General features: G+C 46.8%; 1 protein-coding gene across 3 annotated transcripts in view; it reads right to left on the bottom strand.

The window, feature by feature from the left end:
* CHMP7 (charged multivesicular body protein 7) overlaps positions 1-23,394 on the bottom strand; it is a 310,059-nt gene that overhangs the window by 173,182 nt on the left and 113,483 nt on the right. For all 3 annotated transcript variants that reach the window (XM_069617684.1, XM_069617685.1, XM_069617683.1), the window contains exon 4: positions 14,513-14,695. In XM_069617684.1, coding sequence (XP_069473785.1) covers positions 14,513-14,695 — 183 coding nt within the window. The remainder of the gene's footprint in view (positions 1-14,512; positions 14,696-23,394) is intronic.

Below are 23,394 nucleotides of genomic sequence, written 5' to 3'. Positions count from 1 at the left end.
TCGGGGGAGACCGAGGTCCAGGGCGATCGCTCTCCCTTCTCCTTCCTGGCGGCTCTACCCGCGCTTTCGCGTCTGGGGAGCCGCCAGGAGGAGAGCTTCAGGAACCGCTGTTGGTGGGCTACGGCGCATGCGCGGGAGACCACTGTCTCAGTCCCGCGCATGCGCCGTAGATCAGGTGTGTACATCGGGAAGGGCTCGCCTTCCAAGCCTCGTTTTGGGTCCGCCGGCGCTCGGGGGTGAAACGGCTTGCGTTTCAGGCCTCGCGGGCGCCGGCGGCCCATAAAAGGAAGCGGCAACAGAAGCCAATCGCGTCTCAACGCGGAAGCTTCGTTCGTGTTGCTCGCTCCTGGTTTTCCTGTGAAACCAGCTTCCCGCTATCCTGCCCTGCCTACAGCCTGTCTGGGAATCCTCACCTACTTGCCCTGCCTGACTACTTGCCCAGCCTACTACCTACTGCCAGCCTGGGTACCCTGTCCTACTTGCCCTGCCTGTCCTACTTGCCCTGCCTGTCCTACTTGCCCTGCCTGGACTACTTGCCCTGTCTGTCCTACTTGCCCTGCCTACAGCCCTCCTGGGTATCCTGTCCTACTTGTCCTGCTGGGTACCCTGTTCCACTTAGGGCCCTGTTGCTTACTTACCCTTTTGTCTGCTTGAGGGGTCCAGTTAGCTCTAGGTCTTTTGGGTCTCTCTGGTCCCTATTTCTGTACCTCGGTTCCTTGTTCTGCCCTGCGTCTTGCAGGTTCAAGGGTCCCCCCTAATTCCCCTGGGACCTTTAGCTCGTTCCCAATCTGGTTCCCCTTTTCCAGTCTGTCTCAGCCTGGTGCTTGGTGCTCCATCTTCTTACCAGCTATCCGAAGTCAGCCTGCAGCTTGGTGCATCGACCTTCAACTTGGACCTCGCCTTGTTACGACACTTCAGACTGATCGTAGCCTCTCCTGTCTGTGCTTGCACAGTCCCATCGTCACGTTAATCGGGAGAGTGCTTTCCGTGTGCGCTGGGAGTCTGCCCATCCTCCACCCTGTGCCATTTGGGTGGTGGAGAGGCGGGTTCCCCGAGTCACACACTCATCGTTCAGAAGACTGCAGTCTGGCGGCCTCAACAAGATCCACATCAAGGAAAACAGGTACACAATCATCACGAACATCTCAGCTTGACACAGAGTTCTTCTCTGAACAACCAAGTAGAGCGAGTCATTTCTTTCATTATATACGAACACCAGGTGGGCAGACAGTAAACTTAAAACCTTACCGGACCCCGGAGGCAAGAAGAAAAATCATTGGCAGAGCTCAATGAAATGGTCAAGGCTAACATGATTGAGCCCTCAGAGAACCCATGGTCTTCCCCCATTGTTTTAGAGACCAAACCGGACAAGACGTAGAGATTATGTATAGATTTCAGGAAAATGAAAATCGTTATGTTCGATAACTACCCCATGCCACGAATCAATTAACTCACTGTGAAACTGGGGTCATCTAAGTAGATTTCCACTCTTGACCTAACCAAACGATACTGGCAGGTACCCCTAGATCCCTCGACAGGGAAAAGACAGCCTTCTAAGGGCTGTTCCAATTTAGGGTACTTCCCTTTGGTTTACACAGAGCTCCTGCTACATTAAATGGGTTAATGGATAAGATCTAATGACCATAGTTTTTGTCTGGAGCATACTTGAATGAAATAATCCACAGCAAGACCTGGCGCAAACACTTGCACCATCAATATGTGATTGTCAGAACCCTGAGAAGACCAGGTTTGACAGGCAAACCGAAGAAATGTCATCTGGCCCAGACAGTTGTAAAGTATCTGGGTTACTTTGTTGAATATGGACTGATTAAACATCAGACTGAAAAAGTCAAGGCAGTACAATAAACAAGACATTCAAGCTTTCCTAGGATTCACAGGCTATTACCCACATTTTATACACAACTATTCCACCTTGGCCATCAATCTTACAGACAAACCAAAGAACTCTCATACACAAAAGTATATCTGGGGAAAAGAAGATCAACAAAGCTTGAAAGGTCTAAAACAAATACTGTGTCAAGAGCCTGTCTTGAAAATGCCGGACTTCAACTGTGAATTCATCCTTCAGACTGATGCCTCCAAAGTTGGGTTGGGTCCTGTGCTGTTACAAGAACATGATGGTGAGAACACCCCATTTTGTATACAAGCCGGAAGCTGTTCCTTAGAGAACCAATATATGCAACAGTTGAATTGTAAGTACTAGCCATCAAACAGGCAATTGTAAGCCTGCGTTACTATGAAACAGATGATTATTCCGGCTCATGACAGACCACTCACCCCCAACCTGGATGAGTCTAAGAAAACATTCCAAGAGGCGTGGCTCGCCGAGCCATGGAGTGAACAGCAGGGCTCTGTAGCTCACGCTGGATCCGACATCGATTAGCCTCGGAAAAGGAGAATAAATGCATGCTCCAGCCGGATAACACCATGCATCCACGATGGAAAGAGCCTGGGACTGACTGTAGTGGTTGGGGCCCAGAGGCGTGATAGAAAAAGGTGGAACAGCCGCTTTGAACTCCCCGGCAGCCAACTGACAAGATGGCGGCGGCCGATTGATCAACCCTGCCGGAGTCCCAAGTGCAGCAGAAGCAGAGACCTGGAGTGGCACATGTAAGGGCGGTCCTATTTCTGGCCGCCGGAGTAAGCGACAAGCGGGGGTGAGAAGCGGAGCCTCCCCCAGTCCCCCGAGGCGCTGAAGGCAGAGGACAAAACACCAGAAAGGCGTTGTGATCCGGAGCTGCCACGAGGATGTAGGAAGCAATAGCAGGGTGCAAAAACACTTGGCCCCACAATAAAGAACCCTCAGCAACTAGGAGGCCAGACCTGAAGAACCACACAGAATTGCACAGAGGCGCCCGGTCTCGAAGCGGTGAGTGGCCCCTTACTGGCCATAAATAGCATGCGTCCTGCCAGAACAGCACGCCACCTTAGAGCTGCAGGCTAAAACGGAGGAACAACAGAGAGCCCTGGGTGGCCTCGGAAGCAAGCAGACGCCATCCTGGGCAGACGCCATCCTGGTCTGCACTGCCTGATCCCAATGGGCGCACACAAAGACAACACTGCAGCAACCAGCAGAAGAAGCGCAGCCTAAGCGGGCAACCCGGGGGGCCAGACCTCAAGCAAGAGGTAAACCACATGCAATCGCACCTAGGCACAGAGACACACGGGCTACTGCGGTAAGTGACCCTGACTGTACACACATAGTGCACGACCCACAAGAGCTAGAACAGTATAAATGGCTGGGCACGGAGGACCTGGCTGCTGCGCCCACCTTGGAACCGCAGGCTGGGGAGGAGGAAGAGCAGAGGGTCCTGGGTGGCCCCAGAGGAAAGCAGACACTACCCTGTTTGCGCAGCCAAACCCTGATGGGCGTACGAGCAGACAAAACTGCAGCGCCCTGCAGGAGAGGCGAACCCCGACCATCCTGGAGGGCCCAGCATAAGACGGCCACACTGCAGAAACACTGAGAAGGTGCCGCGCGGGCAAGACAGCTAGTGCCTCAACCGGTATAAGACCCCTATGTCGAAGGTCTGAGGAATGGTGATCACCGAGGGGCAAGACAGCGGGGGGGACTGCCAAGTGAAAGAGGGGACTACATACCACTGTGGCAAAGGCCAGAGGTCATACTGCGATGACATTGCATACGGAAGAGAGGGCTGAAGTGGGAAATAACCATGAGACGTTGACGAAACGCTTGAGCCCGGAAGGCACGGACACCGAGTCGGGGACAGCTGCAACGTGATAGAAGAGATTACGAGGTGGTGCAGCACCGGCAGTGGTCACCCTCTCGACACCTCCATACGCAGGTAGACAGTACGACCGGTACATTACCCATTACGAACTGCTGGTGTCTGCTGCAGAAGCTGTCAGTGGCACCCAGATGGTCACAGGGAGGGAGCGAGCCACGCACATGCTGGATAAGCAGTACAAGGGCATGTCCAAACAGACCAAGATGGAGGCATTTTACCCGCAAAGGGGAAGGAAGCGGCGAGCCTCTACACAACGGCGTGCCAGCGGAGCCGGAAGGGAAAATAGATGAACCAGATCCTGAAGGCCATAGCCACACTACAAGCAACTATGGAGAGGGGGATCGACAAAGTCATAATTGATGTCGGCCTCCTGAGACAGGATGTAAGAGGGCTGGCTGAGGGAGTACAATCGGCAGAAGCGCAAGCGGAAGAAAGTAAGCAGGGCATGAAGCAACACAGTCGGAGATCCGAGAATTGAAGAGGAAAGTGGCAGCATTGGAGAGCAGGGCCGAGGACGCAGAAGGGAGAGCCCGGCATAACAACATTCGAATATTGAGCCTGCCTGAAGGGACAGAGGGGAGAGACTCCACAGTATACGTGGAGAGCATGCTGCTGCAGGAAGTTGGCGCAGGAAACCTGGTGCAGGGCTTCACAGTAGAACGCACCTACCGCTCCTTGGCCAGAAGACCCCCTCCGGGCACACCACCAAGCCCTTTGATCGTTAAGCTTCTAAACTACAGGGACAGAGGGGCGATCCTGGCATTCTCAAGGCAAGGAGGGCTAATGGAGGGACTCGGCCAAGATTGCGGTGTATCCCGATTACACTATAATAGTACAGAAGCAAAGAGCAGCCTTTGGTCCCACTAAGGAATGGCTGAGACAGGCAGGCATGAAATATATGCGATATTCCCTGCCAAGCTCAAAATACCAGACAATGGCACACCTTTTTGACAATACTTGTGAAGCACAGGCGTGGAAGGACTTGATACAAGTGCCACCACTATGGGGAAGACAAAAAGCAGATCCGTGAAACTGGCTGGAGAGGAGGATGGACTCAGCTCCAAGATCAACCGAGGCAAGCATATGAGACACTGACAAGCGGCAAGGAGAGACTGCTGTGAACTGTTAGAAACTGAGGAACAACTGGTGGACGGTAGGGTAGCGAAGCAAGCAGGAGACATTGGGAGCTTTGCACATCCTGCTGACACTGGGAGGTCCTTGTTAGAGTGCAACCAAGAAGAACTCTGCTACTGTGCATTCAATTGGTGAGAAGGGAGTGGGATACTGGTCAGCGCGAGAAGCGACTGATCCTGAAAGGACTAGGAACCGTTGGGCACTAGTCTGACATGTTGGGAAGTTGGGGGGAGTTTTATGTTAAGTTGAATTGCACGCTAGGCTGCCCCACCACAGAGGAAACTTGGGAGGGGAGGAAGGTACAAGCCCAACTAGCTGGGGTGAAAGGAGGAAGATAAGAGGTGTGACCTATTAAGAGAGCAGACACCTAGTGGACAGAAGGACAAGAGGGTTTGTTGGGCACAAGTTTGGATTGTTGGGAAGAGTTCTATGTTGAGTTAACCTGCACGCTGGGCCTCCCCTTCTGTGATGGGAACTGGAGAGGGGAGGGGGGAGGGAAAAGCAAGATAGGCCAGACTGTGGGAGGAAGCTACGGAACACGCCCTGTAAGAGAATGGAAGGGCTAGTGGGACGCCCTGCGAAAAGATACTAAAGTGGGCAGATGGGTTGTATTTAGATTGCCTCCTGGAATGAGAGAGGGATTAACAGCTACATTAAAAGGAACAGGGTGCGCAAATTTTTGGTGAACAAGGGGGTACAAATTGCACTCTTGCAGGAGACGCATCTAACCGCTGCCAGACAATCCAAGATAGAGAAGAAATGGGGGTGGGGGGGACTGTCAAGGGCGCGACATACTCAGCACACGCTAGGGGCACCCTTATATGGGTGGCTCCTGTGGTCCCCTTTAAGTTACTGGACAGCAAATGCGATAAAGACAGCCGGCTGACAGTTATACACGGGCTATTCGAGCAGAGGGAAATCTGTATAATAAACAAATCGGCCAAACATGACGCCACCACCTTTTTCAAATCATTAGGTCCCCTACTTGCACTGTATAGAGAAGCGGTATGGGTGGGGGATGGACTTTATCTACACCCTAGACCAAACGTTATATAGATCTGACGGGAAATACAAGAAGAGGGCACCTGCTGCTAAGGCGCTGGCGGTATTGATGCGAGAGCCGCGATTACAGGTGGTGTGGAGACAGCTACACAGGGATAGGAGGATGTATTCTTTCTACTCCAGCCCACACAGAGTATGCACAGGGATTGACTATATGCTCACTGGCTCTCAGGTGCTGGGTGAATTTGTGGCGGCGGAATACAAAGTTAGGGTACTCTCGGACCACGCACCACTGGTTGTGGTGTGGAAGATCACAGCACACAGAACCCCCATAGCAACTTAGAGCAGACGCGCTGCTAGATGAGCATTTCAGGGACCACCTGGGAGGGAGGATAGATGAATTCTTCAGAATAAATGAAGGCAGCATCAGTAGCGCGCGCACCTTGTGGGAATCGTTCAAAGTGGTAATCGGGGGGAGGCGATCAGAAAATAGCGGGTGGGATACGGATGAAATGATTGAGTACTATAGCAAGACTGGAGGAGCAGATGGAAGCGGGAACTGCGGAAGGAGGACCACAATGGAACAGGGAAAGGAAATACATAGAGTTGCGTCAAGAGTGTATAGCGACCTGGGAAAGGCTGGGCAAGCATGACTACAGCAAATATGTTGAGAGGCTCCATGAAGGTGGGGACAAACCTGGCAAGTTGTTGGCCTGGCTAGGTAGAGCAGAAGAGAACAGGGAAATTATTAACACCGTTAGAGATGAATGTGGCGAGGAATGGAGGGCCCAAGGGGAGATTAACACATCCTTCGAAAGATTCTACCAGAGCCTGTATGAGGTAGGTGGCAAGGATAGTGCCACACTTCATAGCATATTACCTAGCAGGACAGCTACAGTTCATTGAGGACTGGCTTGCGGATGACGAATCGCTGGACACAAAATTGTTGGGAGACAGGGTCAAACCGTACAACTTAAACAAGCGCTCTGGGTGGATGCAAGGGAACTCAGGGAAACATCTGTGTTAGTGAAGCTGGGTCGGGCACTGCGGCGCAGGATGTGGACGCTGGTAGAGAGAAGACCTGTACTCTGACAACATACCCCTGGCTGCAATCTGTGGCAAAACAAGAGATGAGGTAAATGTTATCCGGCACCCTGGGAACCGTACAGGGATAATCACGCTGGGAGATCTGATTCAGGAAGGGGCTTTGAGAAGCTTGTCAGACTTAGTGCAACAGCATGGAATTCCGAGGGGGCAGTTCATTAGATACCTCAGGGTGATCGGGCTGGCAACAAACAGGTGGCCGGCAGTGAAGTCGGGAATCACTGGAGACGCCACGCTGGACACAATATACGACATGGCAGAAGGTGGTCACGTTATTTCCAGGCTCTATGAATTAATGATGGAGTAAGTCAGAGCTCTGAGCAAAGGCCAAGTGGGAAAGAGATGTAGGGCGCACCTTCACCGATGAAGAATGGGCTAGAATACTGACAAACACTAGGAAGGTGTGGAGAAATGCCAGATTTAAGCTAATTCAGTTGCAAGTCACACACAGGGCATACCCGACACCATATGCCATCTCACTATTCCCGGGCGCAGAGAGAGCAGAAATGTCAGAGGTGCGCGAATGGGAAGCAGACATACTGCACATGTTCTGTTCATACCCGGTGATTGTTAGGTTTTGGCAGAACATAGACAGAGAACAGGTGGCAGGAATATGCATGCATGACTGGCCACTGGAAGCAAGCTTATTAGGGCTGTTCAAGCGAAGGTGCAATGAGACCCCAGTGGCCAGAATGAAAGACCTTATATGTGTTCTGGCTAAACGCCTGATTGCCATGGCATGGAAATCAGCGGAAGGGCCCCAGGTGGATGCCTGGTGGAGAGAACTGAAAAAGTGGGTGGACGCAGAAACCGTGGTATGGCATAGAGCGGCGCGAAGGGGGCAAAACGAAGCTAGTGATGACATTATGGGGTGGACCACACTGGTATTAAAGTTGCTTGTGAGATAAGGTGACCAGTCACTTGAAGCTCAGGTCACAGAGGGCTGAGAGACTAGCGTGCACAGTTGAGACTTGTTGGGATTTGCTTATTGTACAGGGGTTAGGGGAGGGTGAGCGGGAATGCAAGGGGAGGGATGGCTCGGAGGAAAACAAGTATTGGGACATACAAGATGAGCAAATAACCCGAATCAGATTGATTAATAGAACTGATGCATAACAGTGTTTTGATGTTAAATCGTGACAAACCTTGCCCCCGCCTTGCAGGCAGGTTGTTGTTGTTTGTGTTGTTGAAATGTCAATAAAAAGTGTTAAAAAATATATATATAAATAAATAAAAGATTCCAATGCCCAGGTTATGAGATGGTTTTTAGATCTTCAACCTTTTTGTTTTTTGGTGGAACATCGCAAAGGGAAAGAACAATGCAATGTGGACTTCTTGAGCCACATTCCCCACATCTGTTCCGTCCAAGGGGGAGCGACTTAATTAACAGGAGGTGTATGTGACAATTCTGGACTATTAGTCCTATCTCCCCATAGGGAAGCCAACCCCTTTGAGGCTAGTGAGGTGAGCCCGCTCAGCAAGACCCTCCATTGGGGTCTGGGAAAGTAGGACCTCAAGGGGATGACTTCCCTCTAGGGGACAAAGACTCGCATTCCTATGAGGAACTCCCCATCAAGAATACATTGTCTGCATATACGGGAATCAAAAGGACTGATGTTACTTCTGTTTGGGATTCAAATAGCTGTGACATTACTTCAATCTCTTTGGCTTCAGGTAATGCTGGATTCCCCGTGAACCCCAACAGTCAAAGAGGACCGACCCACCCCTTTCGAAAAAGAACCTGGAGGGATTGGATCACCAACCTTTGTATTAGAAATGTGTCGACTGCCAGGCCGGGCAGGAGAAGGGTAGCAGACGCTCCCAAGAAGGTAATAACGAGGATAGGGGTGAGCGGCTGTGTCCCAGTGTTGGAAAAGCAAAGAAGGTTACGGGAGCACAAGAAATCTGAATGCTGAACACGGGCAGACGCTCAATCCAGACCCTGCAGAAGTAAGCACATCAAAGTGCCAGAGGGCTTCGGGAGCCCTAGAAAAACAAATAATAAGGGAAAAGACCGGGACCAGAGAGGACCTGGAGGGTTGCATGGCATAAACTCTAAACAAGAGCACTATCAAATAGAAGAGCAAGCATGGTGCTATCACATTATGGAAATCCCTTTTCCCTTTAAAGAACGGAAAGTGTTGGATGTGTGTGAAGGCTTACGACTAGCTCTGAAAAACCTGCAGAGAGGTTGGGGAATTATATTCTGAACATTGAACATCTGAAAACCCCTTCTTTGGAAGAAAAATGAAGTTTGGCCAAGCAAAGCCAGAGAAGCGATTGTCCTGGCCTATTTTTTTGTTATGTTTTTCTAAGTGGTAGGGCGAAATAACAAGTAGGTTTTGGACAGAGGGCTATATGAATTTGGACATTTGACGAGCACCCTTAGTTTAGTTTGTTAGGTATGGAATAACCATCATAACAGTAGGGCTACATAGAGGTTTTGCTTTTTATTTAAATAAAACCTTTTGAACATCCTAGTCCGACTCTTTCTTCTGGTTCACCTACTCCCTTTCTCACACTTCCGTTCTCTCTACTCCCACCTTCTGTCTCCTATGTGCCTTCAGTCTTCTCACATTCATCTAATGCCTCCCCCCAGTTACCACTTACTTACTTTCTACCTTCCTCCCTCCCCTCTATATACTCTGCCACTTCTCTCTCTCTTTCCCATCTCTTCCACTCTTCCTTCCTCTCTGTCCCCTTCACTCTCTAAGCTCTCCCACTATCCTTCTGTTACCTCTTGCACTCCCCCGTTCCCCACTGCCATTCACTCTCTCAGGCACTCTCACAATCACAGCTGCAGTCTTTCCACTAGGTACCACTCTCTCACACACACAAATACCTCACCTGAAATACTATCCAACTGCTCCACAGACTTCTTCGATCTCGGCTCCATCTTCCATCCGCCCTATGGTCTCTCAGTCCACCTCCATGCCTCCTACCCTAACCCAAGCACCCCACACACAAACTGTCACGGGTCTCTTGTATAGATACCCGTATCTTCCTCCTTATGACTTCTCCCCCTCTTCCCCATTGGTCGCATGTTCCAACTGTTTCCCTGTCCATTCTACAGCTATCTTTTAACTTCAGATTAAGCTATGGCTGTGTGAGCTCACAAAAAACCCTGTCACAGCCTCTGGCCGTCAAACTTGTGTCAGGAACTCAACGGCTGGTGTCTTCCAACCGCACCAGCTTGAATATTGCCTATTCTGCTGTTTCCCTGAAACTCTGGTAATACTTATCTGAATTTTCATTATAAGCTATTGACTCTTATTCCTATGGACAATTTACTCTGAACATCTCATAAGTACTTGAAGATTTTACTTAACTGTAAAACTGATCAATACTTTTGAAATAATCAACCGTTTAACACTTTTTTACACCCATGTAAAGCAACTAAAATTGTACTAACCTGCACACTTGTTTGTTTGTTTATTTGTTTGTTTATTTGTAATGCGCCAAAATACCGTAAGGTAACAGAGCGCAGCAGTTACATGAATTTGCAAGGCTTAGTTACAACAACAACGATATATACATGTATGTACACACAATAATAGTAATTATAAGATTATATACAAGTATATAGGTAAGCATATGTGGGTACAGAATAAACAGTTGGCCAGAATATCAAAGACTTAATGACTAGAAATGTTTGAGGGCTTACGTTTTCAGCCATGCAACAATCTTTAATCAAAAGTTTTGATAAGGTAGGTCCATTCTAAGAGTAGGAGGTAGGGAGTTCCACAGTTTAGCCGCTTTCACTGGGAAGCTATTGCCCCCTATGGTGGAGCATTTAAAGTCAGGGACGGAAAGGCAGTCTTTAAAGGCTGTTCTTGTGGGTCTCAGGGAGGTCTGTCTATGAAATCTATCAATTAAGTAGATTGGAGCAGCGTTGTTGAGTGACTTGTGAGTAAGTGACACAGTTTTTAAGAGAAATTTGTCTTTGATAGAGAGCCAGTTACTCTGTTGGCTATGTGCTGTGATATGGTCTCCTGCAGATGCCCAGTGCCGCCCTGAGAGCGTTGTTCTGAAGATTTTGTAGTTTGTTAGTGGTGACTTTGGATGACCAAAGATAGAGAGCAATGCAATAGTCCAGGTGGGACAGTATGAGGGCTCTAGCAAGGGTCAAGCAGCTACTGTCAGAAAGAAAGGGTTTGGCTGCACGGATCAATTTACACGTATAAGCCATGGAAGAGGCTAGGGAGTTCACATGTTTGTTGGAAGAGAGGTTAGAGTCCAGGTAAACGCCTAGCGTTTTAACTTCTTGTCCCACCTTGATGTTATTGCCATCGATCGTGAAGCATGAATAGGCAGGGCCTAGTTTCTTTAGGCTAGCTGTGGTGCCCAGGATGATGAGTTCAGTTTTATCATCATTCAGGCATAGTTCATGTGTGGCCATCCATGCCTGGATGATGATGTACACTCTATTCACCAAGGCCAAATCCTTCCCATAATCTCCAGAAAGCGGAAGGAGGATCTGGGTATCATCTGCGTAGTTAGTGTAGGTGATACCGAGATGATCCAGATCATCGAAAAGGGGCTTGGTAAATATATTGTACAGTGTAGGGGAGACACAAGAACCTTGTGGCACACCACAGGTGAAAGGTATAGGGTCTGCTGCAGCTGTAGTTGAAAAGACCCTCATGGTTCTGCCGTTAAGGAATGATCTGATGCATGTAATGGCCTCGACAGAGAAATGAGCTGATGTGTGGAGGTGTGTGCATAGGACAGAGTGGTCGACCAGGTCGAATGCTGCAGAGAGGTCGAGGAGGGGGAGTAAGGCAGCTTGGCCATTGACTCTGAGCTCATCGATCTGTGTTTTAAGGTCAATAAGAGCCGTCTCAGTCCCATGTTGAGGACGGAAGCTTGATTGTCTCTCTCCAAGTAGGTGAAATTCTTCCAAGTATTTCTTAATTTGTACGTACGCGATCTTATCCAAGATTTTTAGAAGGAATGGTACGGTCGTTATAGGTCTATAATTTGTAGGCATGGCTGGGTGAAGTGTAGTTTTTTTTTAGTAATGGTAGTACCCAGGATTGTTTTAAGGGATAGAACCAGTGAAAAGGGAAGCATTAATTAACTTTGTGATGAAAGGTGAGCGGTCATGGGCAGCGTCTTTAATAAGCTGTGCAGGGCACAAGTCTCCCTGGCAGTTAGAAGGTTTCAATGACAGGGTGATTTTTTCTACTTCAAGTGTAGTGACTTTAGAGAAGTTGAAGCGAGTGGTTTCCCTTAAAGTAGGCTTCTCAGGTAGTTTCGACGGGTGGGGGTCATTCAATGAGGCTTTTTTTTTACAGGAGATTTTGTTTTGTAGGGTGGCAATCTTATTAGCTAATGCGTTTTGGATTTCAGAGCACCAGATGTTGTCTTTACTACAAGTATCTGGTTGTGCTATAGGGGTTTCTACTTCTTTAAGTATGGAGAATAATTCCTTCATGTTTGATTTGGCTCGGGATATACGGGAGTCGAAGGAGGTTCGTTTTGCCAGGAAAATGTATTTTTTTTATAAAGGGCAGGAAGTTTGGTAAGTTTGAGTTTATTAGCTACTGACGGGGATTTTTTCCAGGTGGCCTCGCAATTTCTTTTTTGCTGCTTTAAGTTTTTAAGGAATGGCGTATACCATTTGTTCAAGTGCCTTTTGGGCTTACTTGGTCTGAGTTTGAGGGGGGCGATTAGGTCCAGTGAAGTGGACATAATTTTGTTGTATTCTTAAACCAAGGTTTCAGGATCCAAGTTGTCAGGGAGTGCGTTGAGTGTGGGGAGTAAGTTTGGGATAGTCTCTCCACAGTGATGCTTTTTTTTTTCTCGTGAGTGTAGGTGGAGCCGGGCTGGCCGACAAGGGTGGGGGTCGGATGGTAGAAAGCGTGAACGATACCAGATGGTGGTCAGTCCAGGCTAGTGGTAAAATGTCGGTAATATTAGCTTGACAATTGTAGTCAGCCACCCAATCGAGTATTCTACCTTTGGCATGTGTAGGTTCCATGCTTCTTTGGGTAAATCCTAGTTCAGAAAGGTTATTGCACGTAGTGTAGGCAAGTTGGTCTTCTGGGTCATTGAAGCCCATATTGAAGTCTCCCAAAGTGAGTACTTGAGTGGAACTTTTAAGGTTGCTGGATAAAATGGTATTAATGTCCTCAACGAATGTGGCTATTGGACCTGGAGGGCGGTAAATCACGTGGATGTTCAGCGTTTGGGCAATAGTGAGGGGGACTTTGACAGAGTAATTCGCAGGATAGGACATTGATATTGGTAGCTAGTCTCATGTTAAGACTGCATTTATGGATAATAGCAACACCCTCTCCTCTGGAGTTGGGTCGGTCTTGTCTCAGGATGGAGTAATTATCTGGGACTGCAAGCATAAGCATGGGGCCTGCTGCCGGATGTAGCCAAGTCTCCGTAATGGCAAGGAGGTCAAGGTCTTCTTTAAGGATCAGGTCAGCAATTTCTGTTGCATGAGCTACTAGCGATCTGGCGTTGATCAGGGCTCCCTTGATTTGGGGGCTCACGGTGGTTGTGGTAGTTATAGTGGGAGGGTGGTCAGGTGTTTCTGGATTGCTCTGTTTAGGGAGACTGTGTGGACATTTGGGGTAGGAGTTCTGAGATGAGTTAGGTTTTAAGGTATTTAGGCTGACAGTCGTAGGTCTAAGTCTCTGTACAGTGGGCATAGAACGGGCGAGTGGCTCGTAGATTTTAGCCAATCTAGCTCCACGTCCTAAATTCCTGTCTATAGTGGGGCGAGTGAAGCTGGTAGGTAGCTCTAGATGTGAGTCATTTATATCTAGAAGTGAACTACTAGGTAGTTTAATGTTTGGTACGGTTGAGTACATGGTGATAGATGAATGAGGTGACATGCTAAGCAATGCTAGGTTATGTTATTTGTAAGGAGCAGGAGGTAGGCGATCAGACTGATGACCAAGGGAGACACGCTAAGTGGTTATAGAAAATGTGTTCAGATGTACTGGTACTTGTGTGAATACTGGTTTCTAAAGTGCTCTGGGTCTTTCATATACCCTTTACAGCTTTATAATACTTTTGCCCATTTCTAAAGTACTTAGAACCTTCATATGTGTATATTTCCCAATGTTATTCTTCAGCTAGGAGTGCATATTCAGTATATGTTCTGGGACCTTCCTTATTGTGTTGTGTGCTTGTCAGTTGATGAATTGTACTTTATGATAACCCAACCTCCCTCCTAAGAGTCACATCTGGCCACTTTGTCACAATATCCAGGACAGACAGAGTAAACTTGTTAGAAACGCCTGGCTAACACTCGGCACTCATTTATTTTTTAGAGGACACATGAATAATATCCCCAACAGGTTCTAGAACCAGTGGTACCTGAAATATCAGATGAAAGCCTTATGAGTCTCTGCCACTGGTGTTCAAAACAGGTGACAAAATGCATTACCAAAATGTGACAATGGATGCCACCACAATGATGAAATACAAAGTCCTAAAATGTTTAATTTAAAATACACATTCACACACATGTATACTCTTACCTTCTCTCCATTCTTGTCCACAACCATCACTTTCTTCTCCTTCTGCAGTTGGACTAGCGCCAAACAAAAGACGGTTTCATCCTTGCAGACATCAGAACAAAGCGAGCGCAGCTCTGGAAGTGATACAGCGTGTGATGACATCGGAGACTCTTTATAGTTTTGGAATAAAGCAGCAGCTTTCTCCTGCAGGAAACACAAGTCGTGATTAGTACTGGAACTGGCCCATCTAGAAACAATAAGTGCTTTTGTGTGCATAGATGTAGGACATTTGGCGGGTCTAATGGAAAATTAGGGAGATTAGGGAAAGAGAAAACAGGACCTGTTGCCAAAGGGCATGGGGTGGGTGGAGAACAAGGGAAGGGAGAGTGAGATCAAGAGAAGGGTTTGTTCAAACTAAAGAAGACCATAAAATGGGTAAAGGGGTTGGTACCCAGATGATGGTGGTATAAGAGCACGGTAGCAGAGGTAACAGGGAGGGGATCGAAAAGAAGAGGATTAGGTAATGCAGTGGGCAGGGTGAAAGACAAGGGGAGAGAAGACCAAGGAATGGGAGAAGAAAACCAGTGAAAGAGGAGATGGTGAAGGAGGACCGTTAGGAATGATCTCTCTTTTGGGAACTTTCATGGCATAGTTTCTATGGACCGCTAATCTTTTTGCATTGTATTATAACCTGTTCTGACTTTTATGACGGGAAAGTAAAGCCTTCAGCTTCACTTCCCCTGCCTTCTGCTCATTCATTATGGAGAGCAATACAATAGATGGGTACCCCCTACATCGCTGGCAAGAGGGGAAACAACCAGAAACAAGGCACAGAAATCAAGCCAGTGGATATAAACAAGTCCACTATAAACAACACAATCCCACCAGTATCAGGGGCGGTCCCTCAATCAACCCCTCAGATCACTACATGTAATGTATAAGCAAGTTTTTTTGAAAAATGTATTTATTTTTCTTTATTTAATTAGAAACATTAAAATGATTATTAAATAGATCAGAGCTCATATAAGAGTAAGTGTAAATATAGGACATACAGTTATACAACATGAATAAAGTGCAAAATGTGAAGAAAAATGCTAATATCACGATAGATCTGCTGGGAACTTGCTGCCCAATTACAAACTGGGTAATAATCACCATCGTCCAAAATAAGTCCAAGTCAATGTCGAAGGATAAAGTCTACTCGAGAGAAGGGAATCCCTCGGGTGGAAAAAATCCTAGTCAACCGAATATAGTCAGGATGGTTTCGAAATGAATTGGAAGATGGATTAAATCCTGATAGTGGCAGCAAAAAAAGTTGTTAGTTCTGAATCTAGCAGTTTAAACATTGCAATAAACAAGAAACTGAAAGGTCTTCACATAAATGATATTCATAAACCCATACTAGTCTAACATGGGATGCTATACGTCGACTACTAAGGTGACATGCAAAATAAACCACAAATACGTAAAACAGTATCTTGAGCATGGCGCCTTAAACCAGGTAGTTTCGATGGAAAACACATCTAGCTGGATTACAGATGATGTCCATCTTCGTCAGGACGTAGCATTCCTGTATAAACATTCATGAAGATTCATCTGTGTCTTGAAATTACCTACACAAATGTTATAGATTAAAAAGAGACACTAAAAATGTATATTCTCCAAACAGTGAAATAAAGAAAAAGAAACGAGAAAATAGTAATGCTAACATCAAAGCAGCCTTTCATATAGGCCGCACAATCATTCATACATAATGACCATAAAAACAAGTGATCTGAGGATCCCGATGAAGGACCCGGTCCCCAACACTGGGTTGGGGCGTGTATAGTGGCTAGTAGGGGAGAAAATCTAATTACCATGATCTCAGACCCTTTGGGGGTGGGCCCAGACGCCTGACAAAAAAGTCCAGGAAATGGCGATCCGGCCACACCAAAACAAATCACAATTGAATTAGATCTGTAAAAAATGAGAGGAAAGAAGGCCACAAATTGGTCATAAATTTCTCTGGTTAACAGATTCGAGCAAGATACAAGCAGCCAAAGAGAAAACCAGAAGTAGAAAAATAGATAAATTTAACTCTAATGAAATAAACATACAAAAAAAATTCATGTGTATAGAAAAGAGGATCCCAAGTATGGGACTGCCCATATGTAAAAGATAAATTGAAAGAAATTGAGAATTAAAGTGAAAGAAACGAATAAGTGATGCAGTGGTATCCATAAAAATAAATAAAGGAAGATCCTGCACCCAAAGAAGAAGGATAAAAACCAACATCATAGTTGTCATTATGCTCACCATTGATCAAGCCCAGATCTGTCAATCAAGAACCATCAACAGATGATTCCTTAATGTGCAGAACGACCTCAACTACATGTACAGAATCGGATGTCGAAAGGTTCCCCAGAAGGGTGAATCTCCAAATGTCATTAAAGGATAAGCGAAGTCTGTGGGGCAATAGAAAGTACAACAAACTAGTAAGACATCTGTAATGTCCCAAAGTATCACATACATAGAATGCAACACTGCGCTATATGGAATCAAGTCATGAAGCGTAATCTGAAAGTTTGTGAAAAAACTGAACTTACATCAGTCCAAACAGGATCTGTGTGTCTGTTGTATAGCCAGTACTACAAGGTCCCAACATATAGGTAAATCTATATAGATGTTTAACAATGAGAAATAGAGCAAAGCCAAAAGCGTGAGAGATTCCGCCTAGCTACCCGTTCAAAGTTACTTACCTCAGCGGCAAAGGCCATAGACACCAAACCAGGAAGTCGGTAACCGAACTTCCTGTGTTGACATTTGTCCGGGGTTAAATACGTCCATGGGCATATCAGGACTGACGTCTACAACGTCTCTAGTGCACGCGACTATTGGCATAGAAAGGCACGTATAATATCGGGCCGCGTACCGTGCAATGGAAGGGAGCCGAATGGATGTAACCACGCTCCCTGAAGGTGTACAGGCGGCCCAGCGTTACCCGTTCCACGGCCCAAGCGTATTGGGCGCGCCCGAAGATACCCCCCGCCCGACAGCACGCAAGTAATCGCGCAGCAAGGCCAAGGAGCCAATAGAGATCAGTCCCGTGACTAACCACATGGTTCAATATAGAACACGTGTCAGAAGGAGACAAGCTGTGCGCTACAATCGAACAAGGCCGAGCCAAGAGGCAGAGACAGATAGTCCAGGTAGCGAGCCAAGGAAAACCAAAGCACATAGAAACAAAGACACCTGCATGGCATGCCCCAACAGCTCGGAGAAAGAGCTAAAGCCAACAAAAAGACTAAATATGTCAAGGGGAAGGGCATTAAAATGGTATGCCACAACAGAAAATGAGAAACCAATCTTAAAAGGGACAACAAAAATAATAACACCATGGGGTCAAGACAACAAAGGAAAAATAAAAATAAAGGAAAAATTAAGTTATAATGCACCCCATGCAGTGGTAGATCTCTACCAGTATAGAGGTAGACATAACACCTAGAATGATTATCAATGGAATGGAACAGGCTAATAACGCCTGAAAGCTGTATCGAAGGCACCAGGAATAACCAAAGCCTATAAAGCCGAGTCCAAAAGACGTCACGACATAGAGGATCTATTGAAATAGCGCATGCCATTCTTCATGGGCATTCAGGCCCAGTATATGGCTTTGGGTGTTAAATATCCACCACTGTTCCCTTCGGGACAAATTCGTGGCTATGGCATAATGGTCTGGTCCCGTAACTCCTTCAAGACACCACCAACGTAAGTTTTCACAGTCATGTTGGTGTTCAACAAAATGAGCAACTAAGGGAGAAGAAAGATTGCGAGTCCTGATTCTAAACTTGTGCTCAGCGATTCTCAGTTTAATAGGTCTAGAGGTTTTTTCTATATACGATTTATCATATGAACACATAATCACGTAAATCACGTTTTTAGAATTACACGTAGTTTGATCCCTCAGTTTCCAGACTCTGCGGTTAATGGTGACAGTGTTGGTCACTGTAGTAGATCCGCACTGACAACAATTGCCACAAGGATAGTTGCCAGTAACTCTTTCCATACCCACATTTCAGTGATGGTTTTGGGTGCCTGGCTGGTCTGCAGTCTATCTGCCTGAGATAGCCAGCTCTTCAAATTCCTGCCCTTTTTGAATGCATACATGGGATGTTCCAAATCGGGCATGTTCATTTGAAGTAAATGCCATTGCTTAGCAATAGTCTTCTTGATTTTGGCATGGTGGGTGTTGTAGGTCATGGCACAGACTATACGTGACTGGTTCTGGGTGGTGCGGATATTTTTAGTCAACAGGACTTTGCGATGTTGATATCTCGCCCTTTTACGGGACTGTCGCAATGTGAGCTGGATAACCTCTCTGGGAAAGTCTGTTTTCTATGATGTTAAATTGGGACAAAATCTTTCTTGTTGGTGCAGTTCCGCCTTGCCCTCAAAAATTGACCATACGGAATACTTTCCCTTAAAGACTGCGGGTGAAAACTATCAAAGTGGAGGATAGTATTTCGATCCGTAGTCTTACGGAAAGGGTCCACAATGATAACACCATTCTGGTGTTTGAGTATTAGATCCAGGAAAGAAATAGACGCACTGTCCACCGACATGGTAAACTTGAGATGGTCATTCAATGAGTTAATCCAAGTCAGAAATTCTTCATGATCTCCCGTCGTTTTGTCCCACACAATTATGATGTCATCTATGTATCGTTTATAAAAAAGAATAGGTGGCAAAAAGGGATTAGAGGTATCAAAGATAGAGACCTTCTCAAAAGCCCACGTAAAAAGGGTCGCGTAATTGGGTGCAAATGCAGCACCCATTGCGGTACCTTTAACTTGTAGGTAGAAACTTTCTTTAAACCTAAAGTAATTCTTGGTCAGGGCAATTTGGAGGAGATCCACAATGAATTCGCTTGGGACCAACTGCGGGTCATCTCTGAGATCCAAGAAACATTTAATAATAGGCAATGATTCTGACTGTGGGATATTCGAATAAAGGGATTCGACATCAAGAGTGATGAACACATTTTTGTCTGGATCAAATGGAAAATTTTCCAAATGGACAACTGTCATGATGCCTACCTCCAAGGAGCCAGGTCCGACCCAGCAACCCCAGAGGCAGGCATCATTCCCCCCAGGGAAGTTCCAGCGGGCCCAAGCTGGGGCCCTTTGGACGCAGTCCTGGCGCCTTAGGCGCCAGGCTCATGTTGGGCCCCAGTCCTGGCGCCTTAGGCGCCAGGCTCATAAAGCTGGACATGTGTTCAAGTGTTTTAGTGTGCACTTACCTGATGCAGACCATGCTGCTACATCCAGGCCCTCTTGAGGCCTGAATGGGACTACTTTACCTGTGGGACTACTTTCCACCCGGGTGTGGTTGGAGAAGGATACATAACCTGATCGGTGGAAGGATACATACCTGGAACTTCTTCCAAAGCTATTTAAACCCCACCCGAACAGCCACACGTGCTTCGCGTTGTTCTGCGCCTAGCAGCTGGACGCTCACCGTGTCTGCTCCTGCTTCTGGACTTCAGCCACGCCTGTCAGCATCCTGGGACACCTGCTAAGGGTAATAAGAAGAGAATTGGGGAGGAAGAAGGCTTACCTGCTAAACCTGCATCACGCAGACATTTCACTGACGATCCTGAAAAGGAAGACATCATTTTTTAAAGCATTTCGCTCCGATCGCTGCAGCGCTGCATTTCACTCACCTTTCTTGGGCGCCTCCATCTTCAGCAGCGATCATCCGGATCCGCAGCCACTTCCCAGAGCCTAGAGAGAAAAAGACAAGAACACAAGGTGAGAGAAGGAAGGGAATAGGAAAAGCTCAGTTACCTTCTAAGACTTACCTGTTGGGTCATTCCCATTTCATTTCGGGTCTTGCTGCTTCCAAGCATTTTCTGGACCCCGGCCCCTATGGGGAAAAAAGACAAAGACATTAGATGAGCGAATGCAAAAACATTACCTGAGCGCTCATCTAGGACTTACCAGATCTTTACTGGAACTGCACGTTTCACTTCGGGTCGGCGCCATATCTCCGGCATTCCGAACCCCGGCCCCTATGGGGAAAAGACATCAACATTAGCGCTTTGTTGCAAGAAGTCTCCAAATGAATCTTCATTCATCATCTGAAAAAAGACAATGAACATTATTATTTAAAGCTTGAACTTTTGAACTTGCAACAGAACTTTTACAGCGCCTTAACAGTATAATCAAGCTTACCTGAACTCCCATCTAACCTCAATCCAGTGAAGTAACTGGGTTCAACGCGCCCCTGCGTCTTTAGCCAGAGTTGAGGGGCCCGTCCTATCCATCTTCAGAGCCCTGCGCTTCACCGTTGAAGAGGCATCAGCACTCGAAACCAGGCCAGCGCCCCCGTGGGAATCAGGTGAGCGTGACACAATAGCATCGGTGGTATCGGCCAGATAGGTCGGTGTACTGGCTGCCAATGGTTTGAGAAAATAATCAATGTATTTTCCCAAAGGTTCTAAGATAGAGCCACAAAGAGACACTATCGGTCTACCTGGAGGATTTAATATATTCTTGTGGATTTTTAACAAGATATAGAACAGATGTATGCGTGTTCCTTTACCAGTAAGAAATAAAACTCTTTGGTACCAAGGATATCCGCATCTTTAGCCCGTGTAACCAGGGCTAAGATTTCACCTTGTATAGTCTCTGTAGGGTCCCCCTTCAGTTTAAGATAGAAGATCCCATTGTCCAATTGTCTAAGTACTTCTGAATCATAGAAAGTTGCGTCACAGACTACCACTCCTCCACCTTTGTCTGCCTGTTTAATGATGATAGAAGTGTCTCTTTTAAGGTCTTGCAAGCAGGCCCATTCCTTTTTAGAAAAGTTATAACATCGATTAGAAGTGGGATTAGCCTGTGCTGAGAAAATGGAATGGAAATCACGAAGAACGGCACGTTCAAAAGTGATCGTTTCACTAGAGACCCTCTCTGATGTGGGCATAAAAGTCGATTTGGGCCTGAACGGAGTATAGTTGTTTTCTAAATCACAGCCGTTTGTGCCAAAATGGTCTCTAAGCCGAATTTTTCTAATAAAGCTCCGAAGTTCTAATTCAAGGTCCATCTGGCTTGGATTGCGCATAGGAATGAAAGAAAAACCTTTCTCAAGTACTGCAGTTTCGTTGGTGGTAAGTATCCGTTTCGAGATGTTGTGAACTGCCGATGTGTTAGTTAACGTTGGTAAGACCTCCTCCTTGTCTGAAACATGTTCTCTATAGGCGGAGGTCCTACTTCGGCGGGAGGAAAAGGGTTCGAGGGAGGAAAGGCCTGATAAGGGCATTGAGGTACAAACATGGGCATCTGCATGTATTGTTGGTAAGGCCAATTTTGGCGTCCTCTTCTCCCACTATGTTAGCCTCTATTCCATTGGCGACCTCTTGGGCCGCGTGTATTTTGGTTAGGAAAAGAACCACTCCCGTCTGAGGAACTATCTGAAAAGGTAACTCTTTTTCTATAATGCTCCGGACCCTGATTAGGATGAGACGGATCATACCAAAGGCCTGGACCCGCATAATCGGGACTCAGATACGGGTAGGCAGATTCCTTAGAAAAAGTAGAAATGTCTTTCTTGAGTTTATCCATTTTTTTTAACAGTAGTAAGTTTGATAAACTCTTTAGTATGCTTGTCTATTAGGTCAAGCTTTTCTTTGATATTAAGGATTGTCGTATCAAGGGCAAATACGACTTCAGCTTCATCAATCTCATTGCCGATGAGTTCATTCATTATGGAGAAACTGATCAGTCTTTTACCTTTTGTAACATTTTAACATTGCACAGAGCTCCTTACAATGTAATGGGGATACTTTTGTATCACCCTAGACGTTTACACTTAGGACTTTCGCTTATTTTGAGATGTGCCTAAAGACAAGCTGGTGGCAGCAGATCTAGTTTTTGTGTTATTTCTAGTGTGCACATTAACGCTTACTGTGAATTGCTACTGCCCTAAAATGGCCACACCATGAGATTTCTCCTTGCTCTTTGGATATATTTTTGTTTGGCCATCTTCCTGACTTTCCAGGTCAGGAAATTCCATTTACGGTCATGCACTTACCCGGAAAAGCTGCAGCTTTCATGGGCTAGTGCTGCCTTTGTGGGTGTGGGACAGTGTGGTCCCTCTCCGCATCTGTGGTGCCAGAGTCTGGGTGTGGGGCATGAGTGAAACCAATAGTTGTCCCTGATTGAGACTGGTTGTTTGAACTGTGCAGATCCTTAACATTATTGGGCTTGGACTTGCTTCCAGTCTTGATTTTGGATAAGAAGAGGACTCCTGCAGTCATTTCTGGAAATGAGGGTTGGAATCAAGAGTCCCTTGTGGAAAAACAGCCGACTGAAGATCTGAAGAATACTCCTGAAGAGGTCCGGCATCCCTTCCTGCGCCTGGCCCATTGAAGCCCTGTTGGACAACCTCTTCTGCGAAGGCCCTATGCTGTACATCAACCCCTGGACTAGTGAGACCAACCAGTCTCGATGTGTTCTTTGAGGATCCAGTCGTCCTGAGCCTTTGGAAGTGTGCCTGGACCATCCGGTGGACTGTCCAGCTCTCCAGTGGGGTACCTCGCTAGAACCACTGCCAATCCGGGTTTTGAAATCCAGAACTTGGGTGGTCACCAGCTTAAGTCGCATTCCTGCCGAATTTCAGCCTCTCAGCCTGAAGTGATCCTGTCCCGGAAGGAATTCTACAACCACGACTGGGAGGATGCCTGCTGTCGTCTGTGTGCACTGGCCGTCAATGGAACACGCCTCACCCATCCTGTGAAGTGTCCTGAAGAGTGCTGCGTCAGTGAATCCTGCATTTCCCCCATCACCAAGAGTTGCACTCTGCTCCTGGACCTAACAAGTCTCTTTGTAGCCTTCCATTGCATTGCCTTTTGACAGTCGAACATG

This window comes from Ambystoma mexicanum, chromosome 10 (assembly GCF_040938575.1).
Source record: "Ambystoma mexicanum isolate Mex_15411 chromosome 10, UKY_AmexF1_1, whole genome shotgun sequence".
NCBI classification, from domain to species: Eukaryota; Metazoa; Chordata; class Amphibia; order Caudata; family Ambystomatidae; genus Ambystoma; species Ambystoma mexicanum.
The sequence above is the reverse complement of the archived record's forward strand: the minus strand, read 5'-3'. Positions and strand labels throughout refer to the sequence as shown.